The 17,181-nt window shown below is 34.9% G+C and overlaps 1 protein-coding gene across 1 annotated transcript in view; it reads left to right on the top strand.

Moving 5' to 3' along the window:
* The window catches only part of LOC144445559 (laminin subunit alpha-5-like), a 104,996-nt gene that overhangs the window by 39,314 nt on the left and 48,501 nt on the right, over positions 1 to 17,181 (top strand). The window contains exons 6-29 of the mRNA XM_078135162.1: positions 76 to 166; positions 1,675 to 1,809; positions 2,197 to 2,334; positions 2,718 to 2,855; positions 3,238 to 3,375; positions 3,814 to 3,945; positions 4,312 to 4,449; positions 5,715 to 5,788; positions 6,334 to 6,486; positions 6,946 to 7,051; positions 8,043 to 8,142; positions 8,543 to 8,699; positions 9,477 to 9,606; positions 10,663 to 10,808; positions 11,195 to 11,289; positions 11,719 to 11,884; positions 12,464 to 12,627; positions 12,894 to 13,005; positions 13,597 to 13,685; positions 13,819 to 13,990; positions 14,207 to 14,333; positions 14,984 to 15,126; positions 15,600 to 15,715; positions 16,537 to 16,745. Of these exons, the coding sequence (XP_077991288.1) occupies positions 76 to 166; positions 1,675 to 1,809; positions 2,197 to 2,334; positions 2,718 to 2,855; positions 3,238 to 3,375; positions 3,814 to 3,945; positions 4,312 to 4,449; positions 5,715 to 5,788; positions 6,334 to 6,486; positions 6,946 to 7,051; positions 8,043 to 8,142; positions 8,543 to 8,699; positions 9,477 to 9,606; positions 10,663 to 10,808; positions 11,195 to 11,289; positions 11,719 to 11,884; positions 12,464 to 12,627; positions 12,894 to 13,005; positions 13,597 to 13,685; positions 13,819 to 13,990; positions 14,207 to 14,333; positions 14,984 to 15,126; positions 15,600 to 15,715; positions 16,537 to 16,745 (3,169 nt within the window). The remainder of the gene's footprint in view (positions 1 to 75; positions 167 to 1,674; positions 1,810 to 2,196; positions 2,335 to 2,717; positions 2,856 to 3,237; positions 3,376 to 3,813; positions 3,946 to 4,311; positions 4,450 to 5,714; positions 5,789 to 6,333; positions 6,487 to 6,945; positions 7,052 to 8,042; positions 8,143 to 8,542; positions 8,700 to 9,476; positions 9,607 to 10,662; positions 10,809 to 11,194; positions 11,290 to 11,718; positions 11,885 to 12,463; positions 12,628 to 12,893; positions 13,006 to 13,596; positions 13,686 to 13,818; positions 13,991 to 14,206; positions 14,334 to 14,983; positions 15,127 to 15,599; positions 15,716 to 16,536; positions 16,746 to 17,181) is intronic.

Here is a 17,181-nt window from a genome sequence, read left to right on the forward strand (position 1 = left end):
AAAAACAGTGAATGACTCAGATGTAGCAGAGAAATAAAAAAATAATGTCCTAAAAAAGACTTATTTTGATTACAGCATAATACAGAAGGTATAAATTGTGAGAAATGTAAGGCTGGATACTACAGACCTAGAGGTGTACAACGTGATAGTCCTGATGTCTGTCAAAGTAAGTTAAATTTCCTAATGTCTGTCAAAGTAAGTCATTTCCTAATGTCTGTCAAAGTAAGTCATTTCCTAATGTCTGTCAAACTAAGTCATTTCCTAATGTCTGTCAAAGTAAGTCACATTCCTAATGTCTGTCAAACTAAGTCATTTCCTAATGTCTGTCAAAGTAAGTCATTTCCTAATGTCTGTCAAACTAAGTCATTTCCTAATGTCTGTCAAAGTAAGTCATTTCCTAATGTCTGTCAAAGTAAGTCACAATTCCTAATGTCTGTCAAACTAAGTCACATTTCCTAATGTCTGTCAAACTAAGTCATTTCCTAATGTCTGTCAAACTAAGTCATTTCCTAATGTCTGTCAATGTAAGTCACATTTCCTAATGTCTGTCAAACTAAGTCATTTCCTAATGTCTGTCAAACTAAGTCATTTCCTAATGTCTGTCAAAGTAAGTCACAATTCCTATTGTCTGTCAAAGTAAGTCACATTTCCTAATGTCTGTCAAAGTAAGTCATTTCCTAATGTCTGTCAAAGTAAGTCATTTCCTAATGTCTGTCAAAGTAAGTCATTTCCTATTGTCTGTCAAAGTAAGTCATTTCCTAATGTCTGTCAAACTAAGTCACATTCCTAATGTCTGTCAAACTAAGTCACATATCCTTTGTAATATATGTATTCTTAATGTACTTGCATTGCTTTCTGATAAAATATTGTTCACAAAAATCTGTATTTATTACATATGTACCACTACCAGTGATTAGTTGCACCAGTGTGTATATAGACTAGTAGTAGTAGTATGAAAGTATGGCTACAGAGAACACTGTGTAAATATCCCAATTATTCCACATACTTGCACTCATTCTTTGTGGGGGTATCTATTGGTATTAATAGTGTGTGTGCTCTGTTGCCATCTGTGGATAGTCTTAGGTAACCATTGAGGGCTTGACTGGAATTGGTTCATAGTAAATGGTTAAACCATGGATGTATTAGTCAGATCTATTTACATATCCATAGTCAGCCTTGTTAAGACAATTTAGTAAAAGTAGCTAAGATGTGAGCAAGTCTGTTGCAACTGTTGACTTGTTAACACCTTTCACAATAGCTGAATATAGAAATAGGAAAACTCATAAAGTATGTTTGGAGGACTTATTTTAAGTGGAAAAAAACTTTTGCATGTATTCAGTGAAAATAAATTTAGTGCCAAAAAACATACAACTGCAGTACTCTGGAATTTGGTGTTTTGTAAATTGATTGATTGATTTCACTGATTCACTAACTGATTGATTCACTGACTGACTGACTGATTGATTGATTGATTAATTGATTGATTGATTGATTAATTGATTGACTGATTGATTAAGTGACTGATTGACTGATTGATTGATTGACTGATTGATTGACTGATTGATTGATTAATTGATTGATTGATTGATTGATTGACTGATTGATTGATTAATTGTTTGATTGATTGATTGATTGATTGATTGATTGATTGATTGATATTTGTTTTATCTTCAGAATGTGACTGCAATTTCTTCTACTCTACTGGTTCGTGCGCTGATGAGACTGGACAGTGTGAGTGTAGACCAGAGTATGCTGGTCCTAATTGTGATCGATGTGCTGATGGTTACTATGGATACCCTGCCTGTAGACGTAAGTTATTTATTATCGCCTTCCTTGATCCCAGAACAGAATTTCAGGTGTGATTTGTGTATAAATTTACATTGAATAATAAACATGATCCAACTGTTGTCTTTTCAATTGCCACAATATCTCTTCTGTGAACAAATATTTACGTTTTGATTGGCTTCAAAAGTGAACTAAGACATTGAAGAGATACACAATTCTGGTTTGGGATTGAATTTTTTTTTTCTGGTGCACCCCGGGTATGCCTGTGAATCTAAACCATCTAGATCACACAGATGTTATAAAAGTGATCAATTCATAAAAGGTATTGATTTTCTGTTTTTTGAATAAAATGTTTATTTAGATGCAGGCTAAGTACCTTAAAACCAACTGTTGACATGTTTTGTATTTCAGCATGTGACTGTCATAGGAATGGTACAGAGGGCGGTGTTTGTCAAGTTGGTGGTGGTCAGTGTCCATGTAAATTTAACTATGACGGTCTGAATTGTGATCAATGTCAGGTCGGATTCTACAATTTCCCTGAATGTCTCGGTAAGTTTTTGTTTTGTTGAATTTAAAATAGAGAGAGAGGAAACGATGCATTGCATTTTAATTTCATTTTTGCAATAACAATGAACTCACATATTTTTGTTTATTTGTATTTTGATGTAATGCAAATTGTTAAATTGTATCCAAAAGAGTCTAAAACAATCATTGTCTCTAGAGGGCGCTATTTACTGAACAAATTTCTTCAAAATGTAATTCTCTTTTAAAAGGTAAACAAGTTATGTTTTTTGAAGAAATTGTTATAATTTTGATAAGAATTCCTTTAAAGCATAATTTTACTACGTTTTTATTTAATTAATTTAATTAGTAAATTTATTTTTTATTTCATTTTATATATAAATTATTATTTTATGTGGTTGTATTCCCAGCATGCAACTGTGACCGTGTGGGGTCCCAAGATTTTACATGTGATTCTAACACTGGTCAGTGTTCATGTCATAACAACTATGGAGGTAGGGCATGTGATGCCTGTGACGACGGTTTCTATAGTTACCCAGCATGTCAAGGTAAGTAACAAACATATACTAGTAGTGTAAACAAATTGTACAGTAAGTTTGTACCTGATTTCCTATTACAGATTAGTTATATCCAGGTTTTAGCAGTAGGTGACAGATGAGGCCATAATGTATACTTTCTATAGTGTTGGTGTTGATTCGTCGTTTTGTGATCAAAGTGTATTCCACAGTTACCTAGGTCTGGCAATGCATAGCACCACAGTTATCCAGGTCTGGCGATGCATAGCACCACAGTTACCCAGGTCTGGCTATGCATAGCACCACAGTTACCCAGGTCTAATGCATAACATCAGTTTAAATTTTATAAATTCAATCCGGAAAGCAATAAAAAATGTGAAATCTTGTCTCGTCTTTATTTATTTGATACGTACAGCATGCTACTGTGACAGCTTTGGTACAACAGACGACATCTGTGATAAAGAGACTGGACAGTGTATATGCAGAGAGAAGTATGGGGGACATCGATGTACTTCATGCGATAACGGCTATTATAACTATCCTAACTGTTATGGTAAGTTTACAATGTCAATTGTAATCAAAATGCAAAAAAACAATAGGCTGGATGGTTATACCCTAATATCCTATCCTCTTCAGTTTAAAACAGCTCTCATGAATATTCAGTGTGCAACTTGAATGCATTATTTCTGCTTACTCCCATGATGCATAGCCCATAGCAAAGATACCCTGTAAAAGCACAAAATCAACTTGGTGTTTCTCTGAAATCACAAGTAATTGTAGGTGCAGATGTAAAATCATGAAATGACTTTCCAGAACCCATATTTTATGAAACTGTCTATATGTCCTGGCATGGCCTGCCCTGTTAAAGATTTTCGTTTTGGGTACTGAGCATTGCTGACTCACTCTTTTTTCTTATTGCAAATGAATTAAAGAATGTGTTTCAGTTGTCTAGTCAAGATGGTAGACTCAGAATGTTTTGTTTTTCTTACAGAATGTGATTGTGAGATTGGTTCTGCACATAATGGCTGTACAGAGTCTGGTCAATGTCCATGTCTCTCTCATTTTAGTGGCAAGAAGTGTGATATGTGTGCCACAGGCTACTTCAAATACCCAGAATGCATAGGTAATATGATTTTCAATAACTCTGATTATTATAATAATAATTATATAAGAAATGGTTTATTTACCCAAATAGAAATGATTTGAATCAACAAATAAATAATCACAAACCATGTTGAAATAAAGTGGATACAGAAAGTTTAAACTTAACCATGTAATAGTTGATGAAAAGAAAACACATTTTATTTTCCACTTCAAGATATAAACATTCCCAAAGCCTGGTGCTGTTTCCACTTCAAGATATAAACATTCCCCAAGCCTGTTGCTGTTTCCACTTCAGGATATAAACATTCCCAAAGCCTGTTGCTGTTTCTCTTTTAGAAAGCCCTTTTTCCTGTTGCACCTAATTACTTTCTTTTTTATATTTCAGCCTGTAACTGTCACAGGTCTGGTTCACTGAGTATAGCTTGTGATCAGCTGACTGGACAGTGTAATTGTCGTAGTAACTTTATGGATGTGAATTGTAACCAGTGTTCAGAAGGTTTTTATAACTTTCCAGCATGTGAAGGTTTGTACATGTCATTACTTTGTCTTACGTTGATGAATCAGAAAGACAAAAGAAGTGTATAGTTTGGCCAGTAGGAGTGCTGTTTAATGAATCAGGAAAGCAAGAAGCTGTAGCGTTTGATCACAAGGAATGAGCCAGAAATACAAAAGAAGTTATATAGTTTGGCCACCAGGAGTGTTGAACCTGTAGGTAGGCTGGGCATGAGGACTACACTTTGTTCAGTATGGCTGCCTGTCTTTGATAGTCTTACAATGATTGAGTATGTTGTGAGTTTGACTCACTGACATTGGTTTTATAGTCAACAACACTTGGATTTACACTCATTTTAGACTGTATACTTAGATTTACACTCATTTTAGGCAGTTCTCTTGGATTTACACTCATTTTAGACTGTACACTTGGATTTACACTCAGTTTAGACTGTACACTTAGATTCACACTCAGTTTAGACTGTACACTTGGATTCACACTCAGTTTAGACTGTACACTTGGATTCACACTCATTTTAGACTGTACACTTTGATTCACACTCATTTTAGACTGTACGCTTGGATTCACACTCATTTTAGACTGTACGCTTGGATTTACGCTCATTTTAGACTGTATACTTAGATTTACACTCATTTTAGACTGTACACTTGGATTTACGCTCATTTTAGACTGTACACTTGGATTCACACTCAGTTTAGACTGTACGCTTGGATTCACACTCATTTTAGACTGTACACTTTGATTCACACTCATTTTAGACTGTACACTTTGATTCACACTCATTTTAGACTGTACACTTGGATTCACACTCATTTTAGACAGTACACTTGGATTCACACTAAGTTTAGACTGTACACTTGGATTCACACTCATTTTAGACTGTACACTTGGATTCACACTAAGTTTAGACTGTACGCTTGGATTCACACTCATTTTAGACTGTACACTTGGATTCACACTAAGTTTAGACTGTACCCCAGCTAGTCTTGTGTGCAGTTTTATGCATTTGTAGATGTGACATTGAATGTAATTTGATGTCAAGAGATGTATGTTTTGCATATTACTAAAATAACATTGTCTTGTGTATGAGATGTACATGTGACAAATTCGATGAAGGTGATTTAACGAATTGTAGAGAGAACCAAAATAATTGTCAGTGGAAGAGCTAGAACTAACATGATTTGAATTTTTACTGTAGTCTGTTTTATAGAACTATAACAAACAGCCATAAGGTAGCCGTAATTAACTTTCTATATATTTTCCTTTTACTTCAGAATGTAAATGTGATCCAGCTGGTGTTGTAGCCATTCCAGGTGAACCACTAGGTGGCTGTGGTGCTGCAACTAGGGTAGGTGAATTTAGTCAATTCTGTTGTAGCCATTCCAGGCGAATCACTAGGTGGCTGTGGTGCTGCAACTTGGGTAGGCCCTTGTTTAAATTTTCTCAATAGTGTTGAACTGTCTGTTATAATTCAAACACAGACATAGACATAGACTTGAATTTACAAAAACACATGTAGTCACACATACACACATACACACACACACACACTCACACACACACACACACACACACACACACACACACACACACACACACACACACACACACACACAATAATGTAAAAAGCCATTTCATAGTGTTTATTGGAACAGAATTATTCACAAGCCAGTGAGGAAATTACAACGTAAGTAATGAAAGCAAAATAACACACAGTACCTAGTTTATGATTTTTTTTCCAAACGAGTGCTTGACAATTGAAATTTTTCAGTGGCAGAAAGTTGTGATATTTCACAGAACTACATGCTAGTATTTATAGAAATAGGGTCAGTGTTCATGAATTTTTGTGAACAGTTTCTGATTGAGCTTTATATAATGTTATCCATACTGCAGGGCCTATGTCGCTGCAAAGAGAGGGTGGTTGGTAGGACCTGTAACATGTGTAAACCACTATATTGGAATCTGATGTTGAATAATCCATTGGGATGTGAGGAGTGTTATTGTTTTACACCTGGTACTGTAGCAGGAGTAGCAGTTTGTCAGTCTGTAAGTTTATTCATCTCATTTTGTATTTCTTATGTAAATCCTTGAAGAGAGCAGTTGTTTTACAGAGGTGTGTGTGTGTGTGTGTGTGTGTGTGTGTGTGTGTGTGTGTGTGTGTGTGTGTGTGTGTGTGTGTGTGTGCGCGTGTGAGCGTGCGTGTGTGTGTGTGTGCGTGTTTGCATGTACCTGTATCTTCATGTATTTGTCTGTCTGTCTGTCTGTCTGTCTGTCTGTCTGTCTGTCTGTCTGTCTGTCTGTCTGTCTGTCTATCTGACTGTCTGCCTGTCTGCATGCATGCCTGCCTGTGTGCCTGTCTGTGAATGTGTTTCTGTACTAGCTGACTGTGTCTATGTACATGTGGGTTTTTTCATTTTGAGTTGTTTTGATGGTAAAGGTTGTTTTATATGTGAAGTTCTTTGGAAAGTACTTTCATGTGAGTATTATGATATTGTTTATTTATAGACAAGTGGTCAATGTAATTGTAAAGAGTATGTTGATGGTAGACAGTGTGATCAATGTCAAGATGGTGCCTTTAATTTACAAGAACAAAGTATCTTTGGATGTGAAGGTAAAAACTTTTATTGATTGACCTCTAGTGCCAGTTTCCATGACGGATTCTTTGCATTAGCAGCTCAACTGCAACTTTCCTGACTTGGTGAGCCCAGGAAGTTGGGTGTCATAAAAATTGTTTGCATCTCTAAAGCTATTTGCAATGTCACTGATAATGGGTCCGTAAAACTGATAACAACTGATATGACATTAGGGGCTTCACACTTAGATATTGAGCTTAGCTTTGCCTGATGTGTTATGTAATAGTGCTTTATCACATTTGTAAATATTGCCAACAAACATTATTCAGTGATAAGAAATATAAGAAACCCCACTTCCTTAGCTAATGGCTTGATTCTGTAATGATTGTAATTTCATATTATTCTCAAATACCATTTTCATTTAGCTGCTGAAAATACATTGAGTGACCTAAGGGGCTTTGTCCCTTCAAGTCACTAGATAAGTAGTGACAAAGCCCCTTAGGTCATGAGTAGTTTCCACCTGAAAGAGGTAAAGTATTGGAAATAATATAAGTGTACCTCTTCAAGCAAAATTTATGCAAAATTGAAAAAAAATAATGGCAATTTGGAATGTTTTGAGTCAAATTTTGAGGAGTGTAAAACCACTGACATAGACACGGGTTGTCATGACGTAGAACAAAATCAGAATATATAGTTGAAAGGCAATACCTTGGCTTGCATATGACATAATTTATTCAGCAATTTCCTCTGACCTCTAGTGATAAAGTCATTTTTACTTTGTTATGTACATGTATATCCTTGCTAAAGTGATCTCCTATGACAGTTTTCATGCCATGCGCTCTTCCAAAACTGGATGCCCCTCCGGTAATAGATTGTCATATATTGTCTATACACAGCACCAGTCCCTCTAGTAACAGCTGTGTAAATTAATGATTGTATCCAGAAATTAAACCAGTTGGGGTGTGTACACAAACACAGAATTTCCATCTAAATCACACAGTGTTTTTGATTTGGTTTTCTCCTATCCAGCATGTGGTTGTGATGTTGGCGGTGCAAGGGATGCCAAATGTGACAAGTCTTCTGGTCAATGTGTCTGTAAACCACGAATTAATGGAAGAACTTGTGACAGGTAACACATGTATTAATGATAGAACTTGTAATAGGTACTTTCTATGTTGTCTGATATCTCTGACGGCTGAATTTGTTACTCAACTGTGCTTGCTGTCATTTTACCCTACAGAAAGGGGAGATTATGTTTTACTGACGAGTGTGTGTGTGTGTGTGTGTGTGTGTGTGTGTGTGTGTGTGTGTGTGTGTGTGTGTGTGTGTATGTGTGTGTGTGTGTGTGTGTGTGTGTGTGTGTGTGTGTGTGTGTGTGTGTGTGTGTGTGCCCGCGCACACACATACGTGTGTGTGCGTGTGGATGGGAACTAGAAGTGTCATTTCTAGGTGTATTAGGTATTTTAGTGTAAGGTCTTGATGGCACTTCCATTATCTAGGTGTGTAAACTAATCTGATTTATCTTACAGACCTCTGGATGTCCATTTCTTTCCGGATCTTTATCATATGAAATATGAAATTGAGGATGGCAGAGCACCTAGAGACAAACCTGTCCGATTTGGTTTCAGTGAACTTGATTTCCCAGGATTCTCATGGCGAGGATATGCCGTGATGTCATCTCTTCAGGTATCTAAAAAAACTCTATAAAACTGAATCCCAGAAAAAATGGAAATCCACATATACTGCTTATTATTTTGCTGGTCAATGGTTGAATGGTTGGCTTGTGTGCCTTTTAAATCACTACAGTCTGGGTTCTATGCAGTGGTTGAATGGTTGGCTTGTGTGCCTCTTAAATCACTACAGTCTGGGTTCTACTTGGTACTGGTTGGGTGTGATTAAAAAATTAGTCAGTCCTGTATGTGATAAGGTTGATGCTATGTGTGATCCTACTGACTAAATTGTATACAGGTTTTCATTGGTAAAAGAGGAGATATGTTCAATGTAGCTTATGTCTGACTCAAATGTTGTCAGTGTGTGTAGTAACTTAAAATACAATTTTCTCTACTACTAAGTATATCTAATCACACAGGCCTTGTGTTCTTACCTCCATGATCTAATTATTATTATTATTATTATTATCACTTTATTTCAGATTATAGAAAATAATCCATAGCAAAACAAACAACAGACAAAACACATTAAAATAGACGCTTACTCCAAATACTCCACACTGTGTGTTAATACTGAAAGAGATAAAACAGCAACCACACACAGGTTACTTGAGAGATGCAATCTGCTAAGAAAGCTAAGAGATTTTTTTCCTAATGATTTCATCAAAAGTTAAAATCAAAAAGTTGACAAACATTGCGCTATTGCTCTGAATAAAAGAATGTTTAACACATGACAATTTATGGAAAATCTAATGAAGCTTACTATTAATTTGTATACAACACTTTATTTCAGTCTGAAGTGGTCATACCCATTGATGTACCTGATGCAAGTCTTTACCGTATTGTAATACGTTACCTGAGTCTCAATGCAGACCCTGTCAACGGTTACATCACAGTATCACCACAGATCCAGTCTGAATTAGGTTAGTCAAGGTCAAGAATTTTATTGTCAGTCAAGGTCAAAAATGTTATTGTCAGTCAAGGTCAAGAATGTTATTGTCAGTCAAGGTCAAAAATGTTATTGTCAGTCAAGGTCAAAAATGTTATTGTCAGTCGAGGTCAAAAATGTTATTATATATGTATATACTTTTTTCTTGAATACCACACATGGAGATACCTTTGGTACAGTGACTCATAAGCCAATTACTTGGCTGGGGTTTCACATAATTACTACTTGTATATTACAAAGAATTTTTCTCTTTGAGTACTTTATGTACGTGTATACTTTTGTATGTGAAACTGTGTCACTATAATAAAATAATATCTATCTATCTATCTGTAAGGTAGCGGTGTGCCTTGGGACTAATTTCCCTCAAAATACAGTTCTTACAATCTCTCAAACTTTGCCATATGAAAGTTTCTTCCTGGTTCATTGAAATAATCACAGAAATTTTGGGTTCACTTGTTTTCAAGCAAATTATGTATTTTTCCATATAGTATTTGGCGGCCATATTGAAATCTAGCATGACTAAATTTTGACACAATTTGACCTCTCTTTCAATATGGAGTACTTACTTTGACATCTGTTTCAGTTAGATTTTTTTATTTGTTTCTTGATTTTAAATGAGAATGGGTTGAATTTTTGTTGACAGTAAAAGTTTCGTATTTTCATTTTCAAGAGCCAAACTATGTTAATACCCCAATAACTGTAACTTTTCTAATGTTCATCAAGTTATTTCCTATCAAAAAATACTTCGAAATTTTACTGAAAACAGGTTAATACTTCTAATGGCTGTATTACATATTTATTGACTTTTCATGATACATTGTACACTGGCTTGATGTCCATGTGTAAACATTTGTGAATCTTGTGCAGACACAATCACTTGTTTGTTAATGAATTCCATATTTGTGGGTTCGATTTGATTATTATATTTGAGAGTTTACTTTTTACGGGATCATCATGTGCTTCCAATGAAATGCGCTTCTAATGTAAAATAATGTAAAACTTTTGATTTGTTATCTGTGTTTCTGCCCAGCTGGAGACCAGTCAAGTTCCGTAATCTACAACCCCAGTAGAGATCCACAGTTTGTCACAGTGTCTGGTAACACTATTATCATGCCATTTGTCATGGATCCTGGCAAGTGGATTGTCTCCCTGATAGCTCCTGAGAACATCTTTCTGGTAAGTGATGATAGATTTGCCCCAGCCAGTTATGTTTGTATGGCCATGGAAGTCTGCCATGTTATTAGATAATTTGAACATCTAATGAGATACTATGAATATATAATGAGATAGTTTGAATATCTAATGAGATAGTGTGAATATCTAATGAGATAGTATGAATATCTAATGATTAACTATGAATATCTAATGAGATACTATGAATATCTGATGAGATATTGTGAATATCTAATGAGATATTGTGAATATCTAATGAGATACTATGAATATCTGAGATACTATGAATATATAATGAGGTAATGTGAATATCTAATGAGATAGTATGAATATCTAATGATTAACTATGAATATCTAATGAGATACTATAAATATCTTTACATTTTCAGGACTATTTTGTACTTTTACCTTCTGCATACTATGAAGCCTCTGTTCTACAAGAAAGAGTGACTGATACGTGTATTGCTGGAACTTACCAAGAAGCGTAAGTTAACTTTTTGAAAAACTTTACCATCAAATTATAAATGTCAAGTTTGTATAACTAATGGAAATGAAAATCTGTTTTCTTTGGGCATAATAAAGACTTTGGAGACATTAATATTAATGTTCTGTTATAACATATACATGTCTTCTGACTTCAATGATGTGATGACTGTCCATGGCAATGACCTCCACTGAACAATGAATGATTAACACTTTTCATGTCTGTGTTTCTTTGCTATGGCACATCATACATTTGATGGAAAATCATGAAGTGGCTGTCCAGAAACCATAATTGAGAAAAAAAGGCTTTATTTCCTGGAGTGGCTTTCCCTTCTTACGTGCCATGTACTGTGTTGCTATATGATTCAATCCTGGGTATATCATAATGTGATGTACCCTGTTGTTATATGATTCTCTCTTTATATTTCAGATGTAACAAATATGAATTCCCACGTCTCACTATGCATCCAACCATTGAAGGAGAGAATGGATATTATGACTTGAATGGACAAAGACGTCGTACTCAGACATTCCAGGATTCAAGTATATTACAAGAGTTGGAAATTGATGCCATGGCACTACTAAATAGAAACCAGGTATTCGATGTCTTATTACATAGTCTGCATCTCAGAAATGAAAGTCTTAAAATCTTAATGTCACTTTGTTCAACAAAACACAACAACACATTCTTAATTCAAATCAGGAAGAAAATGAGTGGCACCATGAAATATTGTTTAATACAGAAGAAATCAGTTTTTAAAATGTATAAATATTTAACTTCTAAATAGCCACCAAACTCTATTGGAAAATAATAGACTGATGATTTCCTTTCCAAATAGAAGATGGTGAACAACAAAATAACAGTAATGGTCTGAAAAGTAGAAATGTTCTTATAATAATGAACTGAGGATCTAATATGTACAAATTTGTCTGAATCATTTACATATTCATGATATGTAAATCATATATTGTTTAAGCAGTACTCATTAGCTCTCTGAATCATTTGCATATTCATGATAGTAAATAAGGTATTGCTTTTGCAGCCACATTGCTTTTCTGACTCATTTGCATATTCATAATTTATGTAAATCATGTATGGTTTTTGCAGCCTTCATTGCATCTCTCTGAGTCATTGGCATATTCATGATATGTAAATTATGTCTTGTTTTTTTCAGCCCTCATTGGCTCTCTCTCTACCAATCCCAAGACCTGGTCGTTATGCCATGGTAATACAATATTATGGAGGTGATGTCCAGCCTAGAAAGTTAGAGGTGTTTGTACAAGGTGACAGGGATAGAAGACAGGAAGGATTTGCAAACATTTATGATTGCAAATATTTGTAAGTTGTCAAGATAATAAAGGTTGATTTGAAAATTTTAAAGTTATCATATTAATTCAATTATTTTGCTCTTTTGCCAGATGTGATTTTTGTACACTCTTACACGTTTGCTTTATAACTGTTTTAAACAAATGAAAGTAGTTTCCACAAGTTCTCTCTCAATATCTGAAAATAAACAGCATTATATTCAGCAACCATTGTTTTACAACAAATAATAGTGTGATATTTATTTATTGACTAATTATTTTATCAATTATTTCATATAGGTGTAGAACTGTAGTTCTTGATACTGATGGCAGAGTAGCACAGTTTGATGGTCAACAGAGTGTTACTGGTATTATTCTGAACCAAGAAGGCATCTTTTATGACTTGGCAATTGTAAGTATTTCTTTGAGAATCTTTGTTTTCTTTTACATTTTGAAAGAATACAGAATCAAATAACTAGAAATTTAACCAAGACACTCGAAATTTGAAGTTTTCCATTGCAAACTGTCAGCCCTGTTCACTCTATGATAGATGGCGCTGTTTACTATCAACTGTAAACTAAGTCTTGTTCACTCTATGATAGATGGCGCTGTTTACTATCAACTGTAAACTGTCAGTCTTGTTCACTCTATGATAGATGGCGCTGTTTAGAAAATTGTTGCAACACGAGGGAGAAAGTCCAACTTTTTGGTTATAAAAACTTACACATTTTGTTTGCTTTTAGTAAGAAAAATGATTATTTATAAGATGACAAACATTTAATCTGCAATGTTGACTAACAATAACACAACTATGTTTGACTTGAAAGCTTTGTGCATTGTAAACATTATTTATCATACCAGGGTATCTGCCGTAAACATATGGTGTTGTACCATAACTGAATTTAATGAACTACAATTTGAAATACCAGAAATCAGGTCATGGATAGAGCTTGGGATCTTTTTGATATCCAAATTTATAGTTTTGTTTGTATTTTTTTGTCAGGACTCAGTAACCCTAATTCCAATAGAAGATTGGCATATGGACTATGTGACTGCTGCTTTTAAATGTACACATAAAAGACCAAGTGATGAGTAAGTCAGTTATTTCATAGACACAATGTACACATAACACACCAAGTGATGAGTAAGTCTGTTATTTCATAGACAATGTACACATCAAAGACAAAATAAACGTAAAGTTATATTGTATCTGATTGTTCATCAGGTGTGTTGGTACACCCTACCTGACACCACCAGGCAGTCAAAAATGGGAAGCTGAGACAAACGTTTATCTCCCAAGGAACTCTAGAGGGCATGGTGTACATGGTAAAGACATCACACCCAATGTAGATGATCCTAATACTGCACTGTATACATTAGATGGATCAGGTGACGTGGTAAGTCTGCAATTTACGTGAAATGTTGGTCATTCATAGATTTAGATATCTGAACAATTCTCTTTCAAAATAAGACCTTGTGTCACATAATGTCATATATTTTGCTTTAATTATGGGTATAATAAATTTTAAGTTAGAAAGTTTGAGATGTAATAAAATTATTATTTTTACATGGGGATTTCTTTGTATTAATTATACTATATTGTTTGTTGTTAGGCTTCCATGGAGATGCGTGATGTGTTACCGGATAGTGGTCGTTATGTGTTTGTAGTTCACTACTACCAACCAGAAACTGTGTCATATACTGCTGACTTTGATATGAGAGGGACACCAAGTTACAGTGGTAAGATAGGATTTACTAGTATCTTAATTGTTTACAGCTAAAACAGGGAGTGTTAGCCAGTACATACATTTACAGCTAAAACAGGGAGTGTTAGCCAGTACATACATTTACAGCTAAAACAGGTAGTGTTAGCCAGTACATACATTTACAGCTAAAACAGGGAGTGTTAGCCAGTAGATACATTTACAGCTAAAACAGGTAGTGTTAGCCAGTACATACATTTACAGCTAAAACAGGGAGTGTTAGCCAGTACATACATTTACAGCTAAAACAGGGAGTGTTAGCCAGTACATACATTTACAGCTAAAACAGGGAGTGTTAGCCAGTACATACATTTACAGCTAAAACAGGGAGTGTTAGCCAGTACATACATTTACAGCTAAAACAGGGAGTGTTAGCCAGTACATACATTTACAGCTAAAACAGGGAGTGTTAGCCAGTACATAAATTTACAGCTAAAACAGGGAGTGTTAGCCAGTACATACATTTACAGCTAAAACAGGGAGTGTTAGCCAGTACATACATTTACAGCTAAAACAGGTAGCTTTTCAACAAGTCAGGTACTTCCAATCATGGGACTATTTTGACCAATGTTGTTCTGAGGTTGAAATCATGTGATCTAAACAAACCAATCACTTTTTGTCTTGTAGGTACCTTTGAAGCTAAGTTTTGTCCCCATGTTTCTGGATGTAGATCGGTAGTTAGAGGTACTGATGGCAACGAAGTCTTTGAGATGAATTCATTTGTAAGAGACATGATAATAACTGTTCCAGATGATAAAAGTTTGTGGCTGGTAAGTTAGTTGTGACACAACATAAATTTATATATTTTGGTTTAAAGTGACTATTTGACTCCTATGTTTATTTTTTTTCAAAACATTTTCTATGGAATATGATAATCATAACCATATGTATTCTCCTGTAAGATATTAAACCTTGTAATGGCAATATGTTTGACATTCAATACTCTAAATCTGTCTTTAGAAATCTGAAAACATCTCATTTGTCAGATGGGCTGACGGACAGTGTCAGACAGCATTTATATGCGAAGGATCCACAGAGTTGTCAAATTCTTAGCATGTTGTTGATGCCTTTTTGACATTAAATTATTTGGTATGATTGTAATGTATCGTGTTTTCTTTTTTTCTCATTGTTGGTTTCTCTTCTTGTGAAGGCTTAATAAATAAATTTTAAAAAAAATAAAATTAATGAACATTTTTTTCATTTTGTGAGATTATGTAAATTTTCATTCTTGATTAATTTGTAGGACTATGTGATGGCAGTGCCTGAAGATATGTACAGTCCAGATGTACTTGAATCTCAACCAATTGACCGTGCTGGGGAGTTCATTCAGGAATGTGGTCAAAATGACTTTTATATAAGGTTAGTGGAGTATATTAAGGGTAACTTAGGGGCCATTTGTCTCAAATAGACCGTGCTGGGGAGTTCATTCAGGAATTTGGTCAAAATGACTTGCTTCTATATCAGGTTAGTGGAGTATATTAAGGGTAACTTAGGGGACATTTGTCTCAAATAGACTATGCTGGGGAGTTCATCCAAGAATACAGCCAAAACAAGCCAATAAAAACAAGCAAATAAACTTTGGAAAATAATGTTCAAGTAAAGACAGTTACACATTTATAGAAATATAGCCATATACTGTTGATAAGTTGATTAAAATTTACTTCTAATGTGATGTACAGTACTGGGTTTCCAGGTTAACATTTTAATTTGTTTACCAACATGTTTTTACATTGTATTGATCATAACAATGTGATCGCTACAATTTTCACCATGTATTACATCATAGATAAACATGATGATATTGCATCTGTGAAGGTTGATTTTAGGGGAGGGGGTTTTGATTTTAGGGGAGGGGGTTTTGATTTTAGGTGAGGGGGTTTTGATTTTAGTTGAGGGGGTTTTGATTTTAGTTGAGGGGGTTTTGATTTTAGGGGAGGGGTTTTGATTTTAGGGGAGGGGATTTTGATTTTAGGGGAGGGGGTTTTGATTTTAGGGGAGGGGGTTTTGATTTTAGGGGAGGGGGTTTTGGTTTTAGGGGAGGGGGTTTTGATTTTAGGGGAGGGGGTTTTGATTTTAGGAATGTAGTTTATTGAGCTTGTGTGACATGGTGTGATTGTCCCATATAATGATTTGTTCTCTTGCAAATTCATAAAAAAATGATATTTTGAATTTATTTACAGCCCTGATTCAACAGGTTTCTGTCGTGATGGTGTATTTTCCTTGTCCAGTGATTATAACAATGGTGCTCAGCCATGTGAATGTAACTTTGTGGGGGCTACAAGCTTTGCATGTAATGAGTTTGGTGGTCAGTGTCCCTGTAGACCTAACATAATTGGAAGAACATGTGATCGCTGTAAAACAGGCTACTATGGTTTTCCTAACTGTAGACGTAAGTTATGGTTTTTCTAACTGTAGATATAAGTTATGGCTTTCCTAACTGTAGACGTAAGTTATTCAGTATTTTCATTAGTTGTGGATTATAATTATTTTTTTCAGACATTTCCTAACACATCATCACCTCAAATCTACTAGCTTAAGTGATCTAAAATTTAGAACACAAACTGTAGAAAAGTGGTTACTAAAATTGCAAATTTCATAACCAAAAGTTTTCATCAGTTTGTTAGATAAAATGAATAACAAAGATTTTAACACACAAGAAGTTCAATGTAGTGAATAACATTGAGATTTTGATCTGTCATCGTTGACCTCGTCATAGAATACTGCCACCTAGATGTCAGCTGTAACTATGGAATTGTCATGCTGATGAGGATGGGCAACATGGACAGATCTGTCTGTCTGAGTTTCATTATGTCTGTCTGTCTGTC

Source organism: Glandiceps talaboti, chromosome 14 (genome assembly GCF_964340395.1).
Source record: "Glandiceps talaboti chromosome 14, keGlaTala1.1, whole genome shotgun sequence".
NCBI lineage: Eukaryota > Metazoa > Hemichordata > Enteropneusta > Spengelidae > Glandiceps > Glandiceps talaboti.